The 15,671-nt window shown below is 61.7% G+C and overlaps 2 protein-coding genes and 1 long non-coding RNA gene across 9 annotated transcripts in view; 1 reads left to right on the top strand and 2 right to left on the bottom strand.

The window, feature by feature from the left end:
- The window catches only part of MUS81 (MUS81 structure-specific endonuclease subunit), a 39,033-nt gene extending 30,442 nt beyond the window's left edge, over window positions 1–8,591 (bottom strand). For 2 of the 7 annotated variants that reach the window (XM_060176011.1, XM_060176012.1), the window contains exons 1-13: window positions 8,234–8,591; window positions 7,892–8,021; window positions 7,578–7,666; window positions 6,626–6,718; window positions 6,472–6,540; window positions 6,284–6,369; window positions 5,902–6,042; window positions 5,691–5,786; window positions 5,486–5,607; window positions 5,317–5,414; window positions 4,837–4,953; window positions 4,653–4,748; window positions 4,407–4,535 (exon numbers count right to left, since the gene is read on the bottom strand). In XM_060176011.1, coding sequence (XP_060031994.1) covers window positions 4,407–4,535; window positions 4,653–4,748; window positions 4,837–4,953; window positions 5,317–5,414; window positions 5,486–5,607; window positions 5,691–5,786; window positions 5,902–6,042; window positions 6,284–6,369; window positions 6,472–6,540; window positions 6,626–6,718; window positions 7,578–7,666; window positions 7,892–8,021; window positions 8,234–8,368 — 1,401 coding nt within the window. In that variant the 5' untranslated portion in view covers window positions 8,369–8,591. Of the gene's footprint in view, window positions 1–352; window positions 511–602; window positions 740–1,214; window positions 1,319–4,406; window positions 4,536–4,652; window positions 4,749–4,836; window positions 4,954–5,316; window positions 5,415–5,485; window positions 5,608–5,690; window positions 5,787–5,901; window positions 6,043–6,283; window positions 6,370–6,471; window positions 6,541–6,625; window positions 6,719–7,577; window positions 7,667–7,891; window positions 8,022–8,233 lie in introns of those variants that run through there. The other 5 variants (XM_016186250.2, XM_016186249.2, XR_009545558.1 and 2 more) reach the window with 5 other exon arrangements.
- A 2,325-nt stretch (window positions 8,592–10,916) lies between these two features.
- On the top strand, window positions 10,917–13,844 carry CFL1 (cofilin 1). The gene is made up of 4 exons (XM_007518611.3): window positions 10,917–11,075; window positions 12,569–12,876; window positions 13,171–13,247; window positions 13,420–13,844. The coding sequence occupies exons 1-4, from the start codon at window positions 11,073–11,075 to the stop codon at window positions 13,530–13,532; spliced, it is 501 nt and encodes a 166-aa protein (XP_007518673.2). The 5' UTR covers window positions 10,917–11,072; the 3' UTR covers window positions 13,533–13,844.
- A 247-nt stretch (window positions 13,845–14,091) lies between these two features.
- Window positions 14,092–15,634, bottom strand: LOC132533824 (uncharacterized). The gene is made up of 3 exons (XR_009545559.1): window positions 15,472–15,634; window positions 15,301–15,381; window positions 14,092–14,666 (listed from the first exon to the last, which is right to left on the bottom strand). It is a non-coding gene; the product is annotated as an uncharacterized LOC132533824 (long non-coding RNA).
- Between the last annotated feature and the right edge of the window lie 37 nt (window positions 15,635–15,671).

A 15,671-nucleotide genomic window follows, 5' to 3' on the forward strand; every position in this document is an offset into this window, starting at 1 on the left:
AAGCGACTCCCCTGCAGGTGGGCAGCCGGGGGTTTGAAACAGGATCCTTGCACCACATGAGCTTAAGCCGCTGCACTACTGCCTAACTCCCTGGATTTTTTTTAAAGATATTTTAAAAACTTTATTTAATTCTACAGACAGAGAAATTGAGAGGGAAGGGGGATAGAAGTGACAGACACCTGCTGCCCTGCTTCACCACTCGTGAAGCTTTTCCCCTGTGGGTGGGGACTGGGGGCTTGAATCTGGGTCCTGGGCATGGTAACATGTGCACTTTACTGTGCATCATGGCCCATCCCCGCGTCTGGCTGTTTTATGGGGCTGCTGGGCCTGACACCTCCACAACACCGAAGCCTGCAGACACGTTAGTTTTTATTACGGCTCACGAGATGCCGATGACAAGGCTGTTGGCCTGCGCGGGGCTGGAGGCTGCCTCGTGACAGAGCTCAGCTCAGGGGCCCGTGGGTGCAGTAGAGCTGGGCCAGGGTCCTGCTCAGTGAGGGCCCCAGGTTCCTGCAGGTAGGGGGTTGGGAAGAGGTGGGTGAGGGTCAGGCCCCAGGCCGGGGCAGCTCCACCGCCCTCCAGGCTCAATCCTTGGTCCTCACCGCTGCAGAGGCCCGCACTTGACGCCGCTCAGCATGCTCTCCTGCTCCTTGGGTGAGGCACAGGTCTCATAGGCGGCCAGGAGGCTGGGGGTGGGGTGGGCGAAGGCTAAGGCTGCCTGCAGGTGCCCTGAGCGGCCCTGGGTGAGGTCGGGGTGAGCACGTGGGGAAGTTGGGACACTGCTACACCCCGAGCCTGGCATTCAAGGCTGCTCCATGTAGGGGCAGGGGCAGGGACTGGCCTCTGTGCCCCCCCACCAGGGGGAAGAAGTAGTTAGACCACCGACTCCAAGCCCCCTCCCCCCCAAGAAGTCTGAGCTTGGCTGCTGGTGTACAAGGGGCCTGAGACTCCCATTCTGGGCTGCCAGCAAACCACCTTCAATCAGCCCTTCCACTCTGGCCGGTTCTGTGACTTAACCTCTCCCCCAGGAAGCCCCGGCTTCACTGGACCGCACTGTCTCCCCTCTCCTGGCGTCTCTTCCCACTGCCTCCTGGTTGGCTGTGTCTCCCTCACCACCTGACCTGAACCCCCTGGGTTCCACCCGGCCCCCTCAAGAGCCAGACCCCTGTGCCAAGTGGTGGCTGAGGGCGGGGACCCTTGGACTTGGGGCCTACCTGGCGGGGGTGCTGTACTGATCTACGATGGCTGCCGCCTTCTCCCCACTCACTCCTCGCACTTGCATTAGCTGACGGACGAACACCTCCCGGACCGACTGGGCCTGGCAGGGGGAGGGCTGGCTCAGGGCAAGGAGGAGGCATGGCGGGAGTCCCTGCTTATTACATTTTATTTTAATAAGGAAGACCAGAGCCCTGCTCAGTTCAGGCTGATGATGGTGCTGGGGACTGAACCTGGGACCTCAGAGCCTCAGGCATGAAAGTCTTTTGCAGAACCACTGGGTTGTCTCCCCAGGCAGAGAGAGCAAAAGAGACCACAGCTCCAAGGCTTTTTTCAGTGCTGTGGAGGCCAGGCTGGAACCTGGGTCCCTTACATGTTACTATTATCTTTATCATCATCATCCTTCTGCTTTGATTTCTTGCCACCGGGGTTACTGCTGGGGCTCAGGCCTGCACAACTCTCTGTCACTGCCAATGACCATTTCCTTTTCTTTCCACGAGATAGGAACAAGAGACAGAGAAAAGGAGAGAGACGCAGAGAGGAGAAAAACAACAAACTGCTCTACTGCTTGGAAAGTCCATCTCCCCCCCCCAGCAGGTGCTGCCTTGAGATAGCTCAGGGCTTAAACCCAGGTTCATGTGCATGGTAACGTGTGTTTTACTGAGTGAGGCACTGGCTGCTCCCTCACACACACACACACACACACACACACACACACATATACCTTTTTTTTTTTTTTTCCCCTCCAGGGTTATTGCTGGGCTCGGTGCCTGCACCATGAATCCACCGCTCCTGGAGGCCATTTTTCCCCCTTTTTGTTGCCCTAGTTGTTGCAGCCTCGTTGCGGTTATCATTGCCATTGTTGACATTGCTTTGTTGTTGGATAGGACAGAGAGAAATGGAGAGAGGAGGGGAAGACAGAGAGGGGGAGAGAAAGACAGACACCTGCAGACCTGCTTCACCGCCCGTGAAGCGACTCCCCTGCAGGTGGGGAGCCAGGGGCTCGAACTGGGATCCTTACGCCGGTCCCTGCGCTTTGCGCCACGTGCGCGTAACCCACTGCGCCACCGCCCGACCCCCTACACACATATATATCTTGCCTCCAGGGTTATTGCTGGGGCTCACGGAGCCTACACTATGAATCCACAGCTCCTGGAGGCCATTTTTCCCATTTTGTTGTCATTATTACTATTGTTGTCATTGCTGCTGTTGTTGGATAGGACAGAGAGAAATGGAGAGAGGAGGGGAAGACAGAGAGAGAGGGGGAGAGAAAGATAGACACCTGCAGACCTGCTTCACCACCTGTGAAGCGACTCCCCTGCAGGTGGGGAGCTGGGGGCTCGAACCGGGATCTTTACGCCGGTCCTTGCGCTTTGTGCCACCTGTGCTTAACCCACTGCGCCACCGCCTGACACCCCATTATGTATTTTTTAAATGCAGTGCTGGGGAGTGAACCAGGGGTTCATGTGTGATACTGAGCAGCCTCCCCTGCCCCATTTCTATTTATTCATTTATTTTTGAGACAGTGAAAGGGGGTGCTGCGCAGTGGTGCACTGGTTTAAGCACTCATAGTACGAAGTGCAAGGATCCCAGTTTGAGGCCCCGGCTTCCCACTTGCAGGGGAGTCGCTTTACAAGTGGTGAAGCAGGTCTGCAGGTGTCCTATCTTCCCCATCCCTCTCAATTTCTCTCTGTCCTATTGAAAAAATAGCCACAGGAACAGTGGGTTCATAGTGCAGGCATCAAGCTCCAGCAATACCCCCCCAAAAAAAAAGAAAGAAAGAAAGAAAGAAAGGAAAGTGAGAAGGGAAGAGACACAGCATGGCTCTGCTGTCCACGGTGCTCCCACGGGGTGCCAGGCCTCCTCTTTGTGTTGAAAGGTGTGTGCTCTGCACACTGAGCCATCTGCTGGCTCACACGGCGCCAGGTAATGAATCCCGGGCCTCATGACTGTGTGATACCACTGAGCTGGGGTCTCGTGTGTGATTACCAGGTTTATTTGTTAAAGTTCCCGTAAACAGAAAGGGAGAACAGGAAAACAGCAGCACTTCCTCTGGAGCTGTGGGCCTCCCATGTGGTGCTGGGGCTCAAGCCGGGACCTCTCAAGTCATAAGGCACACATAAGGCTCTCTCTACACAGCAAGTAATCTCTCTGCCCTAATTTTTGTTTAATGCTCTATTTCTCTAAAGACAGGGAGAGAGGGCGGAGGGAGGGGGGTGGGGGTAGAGAGCATAATGGCTATGCAAACAGACTGTTAAGCCTGAGGCTCTGAAGTCCCAGGTTCAATCCCCTGTATCACCATAAACCAGAGCTGATCAGTGCTCTGGTTAGAAAAAAAAGGGGGGGCAGGTGGTGGAGCAGCTGATGGAATGTACATATTCCCGTGTACAAGGACCCGGTTCCTCACACGTAGGTGGGAAGCTTCGTGGATACTGAAGCAGTGCTACAGGTGTCTCCCCCTCTCCCTCTCTAGTCTCCTCATTTTCTCTCCATCTATGTATTAAAAGGGGGGGGGGAGGCCAGCAGGCACTAAGCCCCAGTGAGAACCTTGGTGATAAATGAAGAAAAAAAAAGAAAGAAAAAGACAGGGAGAGAGGAAGACACAGAAGGACAGCAAAGCACCACTCCACCACCTATGAAGCTTCCCTGGTGCTATTCATGGTGTTCTCATGTGGTACCAGGACTTGAACCAATGACCTCAAACACTGATAGGTCATCACACTGTCAGAAGCTAAGCAGTGGAGCATGGGGTTAAGTGCATGTAGTACGAAGCACAAGGACCCACGCAAAGATCCCGGTTTGAGCCCCCCTACCCCCTGCAGGAGGGTCACCTGGTGAAGGAGGTCTGCAGGTGTCTACCTTTCTCTCCCTCTCTATCTCCCCCTCCTCTCTCAATTTCCTGACTATCTAATAAAATGGAAAAATGGCCACCAGGAGCAGTGGATTCGTAGTGAGCCCCCGTGATAACCCTGGAGGCAAAAAACAAAAACAAACAAAAAAAACACACAACAAACCAAAAATACACTGCCCACTAAGCTGCTTCCTGAGCCCTGCACATTTTTTTTTTTTAAGGCTTATTTGTTAAAGAGAGAGAACCAGAATATCACTCTGGTACACGGGGAGCCGGAGGCTAAGAGACCTCGCTTAGAGACCAAGGCTTTCTCCCCTGCGCCACCTTCTGGGCCCCCTACCTTGTTCTTCATGGCTCCTGTGTTGAAGTCACTGAAGGTGAGGAGTGAGCAGAGAGGGTTTGCTGCTGCCGTGGCCCCTGGCTCAGGGTCCCTTGAATGTCCCCAGGGGCGACTACGGAGGGTGTGGCCCTGAGGAAGAGAGGACTGAGGCCGGGCCAGAGCTCCAGGGACAGCCCACCCCAAGCCTCCCCTGCCCGGTGCCAGGCTGGCCAGTGGGTCCCCACCCAGGCTGACAGGGGCACTCACCTGGTAGAGCCTCTGAAGGCCCCGAGTCAGCAGGGCCAGGTAGGCGGCCGACTCCTTAATGTCTGCTGTGCACTTCACGAAGAAGCCATCAATGACCTGGAGACGGAGGGAGGGAGGCTGGTGGCGGGCGGGGAGTTTGAGCCCTGCGGCCGTGGGCCCCTGCCGGCCAGGCCCACCTGCTCACCTGGGTGTTGGTGACGGCCTGCAGTAGCGTGCTCGCGGGGAGGCTGAGGCTGTGTGCCGAGCCATGCTCCTCCACCAGGTACACCCGGCGGCCCAGGCCGCAGCGCTTCAGCCTGAACTGGGGAGGCGGGCGGGGTCACAGCCCACACTGAGGGGCCCTGGGGCACCAGCGAGCCTCCTCCAGTAGCCTCCAGCATTCGCCCCCTCTGTTCATCTCCCATGGAGCTCTTCTAGCTTCTTCAAGCTTTGCATTTTTTTTTTTCTTTTGACACTGGAAGCCTCAACAGGCCTCACACTGAGAGCCTGAGCCTGAACCACACTCTACCTGGAGCGCCTTGTGCACCTACCGGTCTGATCTAGGGGCTCCCTGGAGCCCCTCTAATGTGTGTAGCTGGAGTTTTGGGAGCTCAGCTCTGGTCAAGACCCCCAGGTATGTCCCCCACCCCCAGCTGGGAGATGGCCCCGGGCAGGCAGGCACTACCTTCTGCTCTCGGAAGCGGCCGTCGATGATGCTGCCACACAGGTCATCTAGCCGCTTGCGCTCCACAATGTGGTCCAGGACCAGCTCCTGGGGGCTTTCTGGGGGACAGGAAGGGTCCCCAGGGGCTCAAGAGACCCCCCCACTACCCACTACCCGCCCGCCCCCTTACCCGGGTCTCGGGGGCTGGTCTCCTGTGCCACCCACACAAAGTCCCCGACGTGCAGCCTGCGCACTGAATGCGCCACATGCAGCCGCTGCAGCTCCCGGAGCAGCTCTGAGCGATGCCCTGCGCTGGGGGAGGGGGGGGGGCGGGTCAGCAGGTGGCTCAATGCCAAGCCCCCACCCGTGTCCTCACCCCTGCCTGCCTCACTTACCCCTTGGTCTCCCCGACATCCACACACAAGAGCACCCTGTATTCCCCAGGCCCCAGCTCCAGTGGAGGCAGCTGTAGACGCCTGCTCTCAGTGCCACTGTGTGGGGGTGTCAAGTCAGGCCAGCGCCATACCAGGCCCGTCCCATTCCAACCCCCTCGCTCACCACAGGGTAGGGTCTCAGCCCGCTTCCCACCCCTTCCCCCCTTCTTACAGCTCAGCAGAGGCTGATCCTGGCTCTGGGGGCCTCTCCCCAGGGAGCTCTTCTGCCAGCATGCCAGCACTCAGTGAGCCCAGGCCCTCGGCCTCGGCCAGCTTCTGGGCCAGCTCCAGGCCCTCCGGGGTCAGCGAGTACCTGGACAGCAGGGGGACAACACAGACCTCCCTCACACAGGCCTGGCTGGCTCCCCCTGCTGCCGCCTGCTGGGCTGCACCCCCAGCCCTGTGCCAACAAGGCCTAAGGCGTTACCCCCTCAAGCACTGCCTCTAGAGTCTCAGCACAGCTGCCTGGGGGCTGTCTCATGTTGCCCCCTACTGCTTCCCCCTACTTGGCCATCACCAGGAAACCCCCCCCCCTCCTGCTCCCGGTGGCCCACCTGGCTGGCTGGTGTGTCCTGAGGACCAGGTTCCGATGGAGGAGGGAACGGAGGGCAGGCCAGGGGCGGCCAGGGCCCGGGACCACCTGTGCACAGCAGGATGACTCCCAGTAGGCTCCTGGGCCCGCCCCAGGCCCCACCCCCCAAAGTCAGCTGGCTAGAGGAGTCCTCCCCACCTGCCTGCTCACCTTGGGGGCCTTCTGGGCGCACCCCTGCAGCAGCTCCTCCCTGGTGAGGAAGCCGTGGCTGCTTGAATTCTGGAACCAAGGCAGGAGGACCAGGCTGGGTTCCTGGGGGACTAGCACCCCCTGGCACCCCTGCCACCCCCGGGCCCCCACTCACCAGGTGCCCCCTGTAGAGGAGCAGCAGCAGTGCCCGTGCCCCTGAGTGCCGCGCCGGCCAGTAGCCACCTGGGCCCCCTGCTTTGGCCTGGGCCTGAATGTCAAAGGGACAGAAGGCCTCTGAGTCCCGAGGGCAGTCATGCGGGGGGGAGGGGGGGTGTCAGGCTCTCTGCGAGCCAGGTGGGCCTAGCAAGGCACATAGCAGCCACAGTTTTCCTTATCTGCTAAATGGGGCAGAATGCAGCCCGAGAGGCAGCGCAGGGAAGGAAGGGTGGGACCCTCGGGCATGAGGTCCAGAGTTTGATAGTTGACACCTCGTGTACCGGAGGGAAGTTCTGGTCCCCACTGCCTTCCAGTACTAAATACTTAAAGCTTAAATAAAACGGGCAGGAAGCCTATTTGACAGGTGAGATGAGACCGAGGACGAGTCGGGTCTCGGGGGGCTGCCCTCTGCCGGAACCTTCACCCACCTCTGACGACAGGGCAGAGGCAGGGTGTAGCCTCCCGAACTGGCGGCCTGGGTGACTCTCCCAGCTGACTGACCCGCCTTCACACACAGGAAGCCCATCAGCAGAGAGAAAAGTCATTTGCCAGCAGCAGGGACGGCATCCACAGCTGCTGTCTCCGCATGGGCTTCACCCAGAGATGCAGGCTTTCACTGCTTCCCAGCCGGCATTTTCGCTTTTTCAAAGTGTGTTTTACTCATTGCATACGAAAGCGTTTCACATGGGGCAGAAAAAGAAAGCTACAAACCAAAGTAAAGCTGTGGCACTCTGAAGCACCAGCACTGCCAAGTGAGCTATCTCTTGGCCCTTAAGACCAGGCCTTTCTACTTGAGAGACTTGGACCCAGGCCTGCTGTGACCGTCCCCACTCTCACGTCCACCTCCAAGCCAGAAAATCTCCCTTCTGAGGCTCCCACTTTCCCTTCCACGCCCCCTGCCTCCTCCTCACTGGCGCAGAGGAGTCCTGGACTTCAGCCGATGGCCCTTCCCGAGCAGGACTCTTCTTCGATCCCGTTGGGGACTCTGGGGCACGGTCACCTGCGGAGGGAGAAGCAGATCAACCCCAGAGCCCAGGGGAGGGGCAATGCCTGGGGGGCAGGAGGTCTCAGTGGTGTGTGAGAGCGGAGGTGAGCAAGCTGCCTCTTAAGGCCAAACAGCAGCTGGTACCAGAATGCGCGCCGGGAGCCGGGAGCCGGGAGCCGGGAGCCGGGAGCCGCGCCTGCGGACGGGACCACTGCCCCTCCCCGATGCTCAGACGCTCACCGCCGGTTGCCCGGTGCTGCTGCAGCCGCTGGTCCAGCATCCGGCAGAGCCCGTCTCCAAAGTGCTGCAAGATCTTTGCTTCCTTACCGCTGCGGAGGGGCAGTGGGTACCGCCGGAGCGAGAGCAGAGCCTGGCGGGGCAGGGCGGCCTGATGGTCACGGATAAGGCAGCACCCGTGGCCCCTTCCCCAGGCCTCTGTAATGTCAGGGACAGGGCGGCCTGGTGGTTGGGGTCAGCAGCACCTGTGCCCCCCAGGGCTTGTACGGTACGGGCCCGGGTGGCCTGGTGGCTGGGGTCCGGGTCGTGCAGTACCCGTGCCCCCCAGGTCCGGCCCGGACCCACCTTCTGGAACACGAAGCGCGTGCGGCGCCCCCTGCTGGCGGCCTCGTCCCGCCACTCGGTCAGCCAGCGCACGAAGAGCGGGTTGGGGCAGGCGGGCAGCGGGCGCTTCCGGCCCAGGCGCACCGGCGCCGCCATGCCGGGGTTCCGGACCCGGGATTTGAACAGCTGGCGGGGGCGGGCCCTCGCGGGTCACGTGGCCGCACGTGGGGCTCTAACTCAACCGCAGCCTCCCGCCGGCCACGCCACCGCCGCGGCGCCCCAAGTGGCGGGTCCTGCCGCGATGCCCACTGCCCCTCCCGCCGGGAACCAGCCTGGAGACGCGGCCCCCGGGCCCGGGAGCCCCGGCCCGCCTCTTCCTCCCGCCCAGGCCCGGGAGTGGGGTCCTCTGTGCAGGCGGGGCGGCCACAGCGCCCCCCGTGGCCGGGAGGACCGGCGGCCGCGACCCTCCACCCCGCGCTCTGGAGATGGTTCACCCGCGCTCGGACAGGGTCGTGGAGGCGGGGGCGGGAGCGGAGCCGGTCAGGTTTGCAGAAGGGTCGTTTAGGAGGGGTGACGCATGAGTCCACAGAGCGAATAACGCAGGAGGAGCGGAGGGACCCTCGGGAGGAATGGCACAGTGGCCCTGAGCTGGGCTCGCGGGACGTGCTCTGGGGATGTGCAAAGCCGGGCGGGCCGAGGACTAGTAGGGGTGCTGAGCATCCTGGCAGGCTGCGTGGGTGCGGGGACGCCAAGGGGGCCACGCCGTCGGATTGGGGATTGAAGTGAAAGGGGAGAACGTCTCATCGTCTTTGTGGCTCCTGGGGGGTGCGGGGCGTGCAGGCTGGAGACCACGCACAGGGAGCCTCGCGGCGGGACGCGCATCAAAGCTCCGGGTTCCGAGGTCTCCAGGCTGGCGCCCCCAGCTTCCAGCTGTTTTGCCGGAAGGCGCGAGGTGCTGAGCTGGGGCCTCGGAGGAGCTGGGCCGAGCGGAGGACCCTCCCCCATCCCCGCCCCGCCCCGCCCCGCCGCGGCCCGCACTCCCCGCCGGCTGCGCGCTCCGCATGCCCGCCCGACGCTGCCTTATAAGGAGCCCGCTGTGGGCGCCCGGGCCGGCCCCGCCCCGTCGAGGCTCATGTCCTAATAAGGACATGTAGGGCATCCCGCGGCTCCGGCGGGAGGGATGGTCTCCCGGGTAACCGGAGGGCCCCTTCCTCCTCCGCGTTGCCCTGGGAAACCCGAAGCTCCCAAAAGGTGGAGACAGTGGACTAGTCTCGCAGGGTCGCTGGCGGGAGGGGAGGGGGATCGAGCCCGCACCTGGGTTCTCCCGGGAGACCGGTGGGTGGGTGGGTGGCGCGGCGGGGTGTGCCCGACTACAACCCCCGGCATGCCGTGCGAGGTACCCCGCTATCAGGGCCCGCTCCCCGCGAGGTGAAGACCGGGCTCCCAGCTTTTTACATCTGTCACGTTCACTGGATCAACCCCCGCCCCGCCCCGCCCCGCGGCCTTGTTTGCGACCCCGCAGAGTGCGAGGCTACAGTCATTGTTCCAGGCCAACGCAGTCCTCTCCGGGGCACCCCCGCCCAGATTCTCTTATTAAAGCCTCTATTCCCGCAGTCTGAAGCTGCATTTCTGCGGTGTGACCTGAACCTTGCTCTGGGCTCTCAAGTCCAGAACGCGATTCGAGTCTGGCTCACTTCTCACTGTGTAGCCGAAGGGAAGGCACATCTTTGAATGCACAGCCCCCTGTCCCTCTCTACCTGTATAGGCCTGTGAATTTGATAAACGGCTTTAAAACAACATACGAATCTCGTGATTTTTGTTCCTTTGAATTTAAAATTTACTTAGTTTCATGCCTGAGGCTCTGAGGTGCCAAGTTCAACCCCCAGCACCACCACAAGCCAGAGCTGAGCAGTGCTCTGGTCTCTCTGTAGTTAAAGTATTCTTGAAATTTTTTAATTAATGAGAGAGTGGAGGTGAACGAGAGCTAGAACATTGTTCTGGCACATGCATTGCCGCGGATAGAACTAAGGTGATCATGCTTGAGAGTTCAACATTTTATTCCGGGGTGCATCTGTTTCCAAAGACGTCCTGGCAGCCAGGCCCCTCTTTATATGTATTGATTTCCCCCAGAGCACTACTCAGTCCTGGTTTATAGTGATACGGGGGATTGAATCTGAGACCTCTGATTATCAGGATTGAGTTTGCATAGCCATCACGCTATATCTCCACTCCTCTTTCTCTATTGAGTCTGCATGCACAGCCTTCTCTCCAGCGGTCAGAGCGGGCTTGGGGGTGCGCGCGCGTGCACCGGACAGGAGATCACTGCAGAAGCCTTAGGAATGGATGCCAGGCAATGAGTTGCCGCATCAGTTCAGAGAAGCAACAGCCTAACTCAGTCAACATTTTCTGACCCAGGAATTCAGAAAGCGCCCGCGTGGATCTTAGGAAAACCGTTTCACCAGCGGGGTGAAGAGCCGCGTTCATGTTCGCGAGCTATCGCCCAGCGCCCGGCCTGGCCTCCGCGCGGGGCGTCTCCTGGGGAGCGACCAATGGGCGCGCTCTCCGCACCGTGGCCCCACCCCCGGCGGCGACTGTGGACTACACTTCCGGCATGCACTGCGACCTGGGGACCAGAAAGACTCTGTTACCCTGGGCACCCGGAGACGGCGCAGGGCGCTCGAACTACATTTCCCGTCGGCCCGTGCGGGGAAGACCGGAAGCTCGCCCCGCCCCTCATTGTGCGGCTCCTACTAAACGGAAGGGGCCGGGAGAGGCCGCGTTCAGTCGGCTCCCGGCATCGGCTGCAGCGCTGCGTACCTCCGCTGAGGCCCCTTGCTCGCTCCATCTCCTTTCCGGGAATATGGTGAGCGGTGGGGCCGGCGTCGGCGGACAGGCGGCCGCGAGGCGCGCACTGATCGCGGAGCGCGGCCCCGGCGCCCCCTGCCGCGGCGCCCCGGGCGGGTTGGGGGGCTTGTGCGGGGGGCGGCGGCGGGCCGCGCGTGCGCGCCCTGGGGCCGGCTCGGATTGCGCGCGCGCCCCCGGCGGCCGCCCCTCCCCCATCGGCGGGCGCGCCGACAGCAGCCGCGGGGGGAGGGGGCCGGGGGCGCGCGCCCGCCCTCGCGGGGCCGCAGGGGGCGCGCGCCGGGAGCACGCGGCTCGGCGGCGGGGGGCGGCGGGGGGCTGCGGGGGGGGGGAGCGCGCGGGCGGCGGTGGCGCGCCGCACCCAGGCTGTTCCCGGCTGCCAGGCGCCCCGCTTTGGCCCTGGAGCAGGTGGCAGGGATGCCCGCCGGGGGTGGTGGCCGGCCCTCGGGGGTGCGGGGTCGGGGCCCGCGCGGAGGGAGCCAGCCCAGCTCGTCCCCGCGCGCCCGGAGGAGGCCGGCCGACCGACCGACCGACCGGCGTCTGCGAGTCCGCCCCTGGAACCCCCGCGGCCTGCGGGACGGGGCCCGAGCTGGTGCCCCGTTGAGGGAAGTGGCGGCGCGGACGGCGCTCGGAAACCCCCGCGGGCCCGGGCCGTGGGTCGCGGCTCCTCCCGGCGCACCGGCCGCGCTCGCAGCCTCCGGAAGCGGCCGGTCACGTGGGCAGCTTCCTCCGCGGCCGGGGGGGCCGGGGGGCTGCAGCTTCCTCGCGGGCCCGCCGCCCCTGCCCGCCGCCCGCACCGGGCCCCAGGCTCCCGTCCGCGGTCGTGATTGCTGCTTGGCCGGGGCCCCGGGTTCTCGCCTCCGGCAGAGATGGTGCGGGCCGGGTTCCTCTGCCTTCTGCCTCCTTTCTGTGAAGTTGTGAGTCAGCGCTTATGGCTGAAAGCGGAGATTGGGGGCTGTGGGTAGGACGCGACTAGGTGGCCCCGGACTCCTGTGAGTTGGGGGCTCGTGTTTCAGCCGGGGCTCTGCTGCGCGCACACACGCACACACACACACACACACACACACACACTCTCAGTTTCCTTTTTTTTTTTTTTCCCCCACTTCATTTACTTTAGTTGATCTGCTATTAGCAAGAGAAGTCGCGAGAGGAAGAGAGAGGAAAAGAGAGAGCCACATACCTGCAGCCCTGTTTTCACCCCTTGTGAAATTTTCCCCTTGCAGGTGGGGGCCGGGGCCTTGAACCTGGATTCTTGTGTGCTTAGCCAGATGCCCCAACACCTGGCCTCCACAGCATCTGTTGTAGCTTGCAGGATGTGGGTACTGGAGTTAATGTGACCCGAGGTCTGTCCGGTAACCGCCATCCTGGTCCCTAGGCACAAGTGTGTCTGCTGTTGCCCGCACTGATACTGGTCTGGAAGGGTCGATGGCCTGCGGGCGAGGGTGGCCCTGCGGGTCCCTCTCCCTCCTGAGCCGCCTGTGGCCGTGTCCCCAGGCTTCTGGCGTGGCTGTCTCCGATGGCGTCATCAAGGTGTTCAACGACATGAAGGTACGCAAGTCCTCCACACCCGAGGAGGTGAAGAAGCGGAAGAAGGCCGTGCTCTTCTGCCTGAGCGAGGACAAGAAGAACATCATCCTGGAGGAGGGCAAGGAGATCCTGGTGGGCGACGTGGGCCAGACCGTGGACGACCCCTACGCCACCTTTGTCAAGATGCTGCCGGACAAGGACTGCCGCTACGCCCTCTACGACGCCACCTACGAGACCAAGGAGAGCAAGAAGGAGGACCTGGTTTTCATTTTCTGGTGAGGGCTCCCCGGCACCCATCCTGCTCCGTCTCCCCAGGGGTGGGGGGTGTGTGGACGGGACACCTCGGTGAGGTGCCTGGTGGAAGCTGGGATTTGCTCTCTGCCTGGGCATAGCTCAGTGGTACGGTCCCTGCTTTGCACGGACGGAGCCCTTGGTTTGATCCCAGCACTGAAACTGAAGCTTGAGCGGAGACTCGCTCAGAGGGCTCTCTGCTGTCACAGAGCGGGGGGGGGGGGGGGGGGGGTTGAGGGGCCGGGGGACTTTGCGGCGAGCTCTGACACTCTCTCCAGGGCTCCCGAGTGTGCGCCCCTCAAGAGCAAAATGATCTACGCCAGCTCCAAGGACGCCATCAAGAAGAAACTGACAGGTGAGGGATCAGCATTGGCGAAGCCACGGCAGCCCCCCCCCCCCAAGCTGCGGGGAAGGGCAGGGAGGTCCCTCCCTCTCTTCCCTTGCCCTGTCCCGTCCCTTCCATCTGTCCCGGTTGGCTTCTGCCCAGCCTCCAGCTCCCCCGCTTACACGTGTTCCTCTCACTGCAGGGATCAAGCACGAATTACAAGCCAACTGCTACGAGGAGGTCAAGGACCGCTGCACCCTGGCCGAGAAGCTGGGCGGCAGTGCTGTCATCTCCCTGGAGGGCAAGCCTTTGTGAGCCCTTCAGCCCCTGCCTGGACCATCCGGCAGCCCCACACCTGCCCTGCCCCGTGGGGTTGCAGGCTGCCCCCTTCCTGCCAGACCGCAGGGGCTGGGGGGGATCCCAGCAGGGGGAGGACACACCCCTTCACCCAGTTGCCAAACAGCCCCTCACCCCTGGCCCTCTCCCCCCCCCCCCCAGCCCTGACGGTTCTGGCCTTCCCAAACTGCTTTTTATCTTCCAGTTCCTCTTTGGGTTGAAACTGACCAAGTTCCCCCAGGCCGCCTAGTTTGGGAAGGGGCCTGTGTTTTTTTTTTCTGTTTTTTTTTTTTTTTTTTTAACAAAGCCCCCAACTCCCTACCTGTTCCTCCTTTCCTTGCTGCCAACTTCTAACCACAATAGTGACTCTGTGCTCCTTAGTCCTGTGTGTAAACGGAATATTGAGATGGTCCCTCCCCACGCCCCCTAGTCCCCTCTCCCTTCTCCCTGGTCACAGCCACTCATGGAAGTCGGACCACTAAGGGACGTTCAATTAAAAAAAAAAAGAAAGAAAAAGAAAAACACATGATGACAAGGCTCGGTGATGGGATGTTTATTTTCAGGGTTGGGGGTGAGTAGTTTGGCCGCTCCAGACCCATCTCCAACCCCTCAGCTCATCTGACCCCAGCAGGTCACACGTTGCTTGACACCTGCTGCTCTGGTGACCGGAGGCACCACACTGGGAACCCCACGCCCGGAGGCAGCTGAGCCATGTGCCCGTCGCCCCCAGTTCTCTGCCTGAGCTGCTCCTTCCTGTAGTTCATTCAGACCCAGACTTGAGCATCTCAGTGATACTCTTCCCTGCAGAACCGCTTGGCTGGCTCCTGAGGGAAGGCTGATGCCCTGTCAAGAGTCGGCTTGAACCTTTGGCCTCTTGCACACGTGTCTGAAGTCCATTCAGGGCAGCCTGTCGGTAGAGCCTAGGACTTCAGGTACAGGTGTTGGCTCCAATCGGCTCTCTGTGTTTAACCAGGTGGGTGTTGGCTGGGCCAGGCCTCTGCCAGCGTAGCCGCCGGCTCTCCCAGCTGGCTGAGTGCGGGATTTTGCTGCCTCTCTTAGCCAACAATCAAAAACGTCTCAAACGTCGCCTGGGGGTGAGGGCTGGTTTTTCAGCTATGTGGAGTGGGGAGGGAGGCCAGTTGCCCAGGAAATTGGGGAACACTTGTTTCAACACTTGGTCTAACAGAGCAGAGATATGCTCCTGTGGGGAGCCTGCTGGCACTGAAATGGCTGATGACATGGTCGGGGTCCCCCAGGGAAGGGAGGGGGATGGAGTTAGGAAACCAAGCTCTGTGCACAGCCTGGGGGGGGGGGGCCTGCCCCCAGCAGAGAGAGGTTGGTCAGGGGCCCAGAGCCCTCCCCAGTCAGCACTGGTCCCCGTGCCACTCTGTCCTTGCAGGGGGTGGAGGTGGGGGGCTGAGCTGCCCCCTGGGACTTCATGGAACACTAGTGGGAGATGGGACTCTTGCCACTAGGGATCACTCAGCATCCTGTGACTGGTCTCAGAATTCCCCCTTGAGGACCACAAGGGTGTTCCAGAGAATCAGGGTGCCGGCTTGCAGAGGAGAAAGGTCCTTGGTGTCCCCAACTCCTCCCCCAGTAACTTAGGTCTTGCCCCTGTCCTCTGTCCTCCGCAATGACCGCCAATTTCTACAGAAGACAGGAGGTCTTGCCCCTGAGGTGTCTTCCCCCCCACCCGACGCGGGGGCCTTCGTGTCTGGGTGGGAGGAGACGGCAGGCAGCTCACCCGGGCGTGCTGGAGCTCCAGCTCCACCAGCTCCACGAGATTCTTGCGGAAGGAGATGCGCTGGGCCCTGAAATCCAGGAGCTCTAGCGGGGAGGAGAGAGCCGGGGCTGCAGTGGCTGTAGGGAGCCAGGCTGGGCAGAGTGTGGGCAGGGGCAGCTGCTGTGGGCTCACCCTGCTTGGCCGAGTCAGGCGTTCAAAGCGCTCACAGCACAGCTGCTGGTGCTTCTCGGCTGAGCGCACCTCTCGGTGCCGGGTTCGAGCCTTGTCCAGGGCCTTGTCGGCATCCTCGTAGTCAGCCAGAGCCCGCAACCTCCAATACAGCAGGTCCTGGGGCAGAGGCTCAGCACTGCCCAGGGAGCCCCACCTGCCTT

This window comes from Erinaceus europaeus, chromosome 17 (genome assembly GCF_950295315.1).
Source record: "Erinaceus europaeus chromosome 17, mEriEur2.1, whole genome shotgun sequence".
NCBI lineage: Eukaryota > Metazoa > Chordata > Mammalia > Eulipotyphla > Erinaceidae > Erinaceus > Erinaceus europaeus.

Excerpts from the sequence above, each read along its gene's own strand:
- CFL1 (XM_007518611.3), top strand. Across the intron at positions 12,877-13,170 it reads GACCTGGTTTTCATTTTCTG|GGCTCCCGAGTGTGCGCCCC; the intron begins GTGAGGGCTCCC and ends CACTCTCTCCAG. Across the intron at positions 13,248-13,419 it reads CATCAAGAAGAAACTGACAG|GGATCAAGCACGAATTACAA; the intron begins GTGAGGGATCAG and ends CTCTCACTGCAG.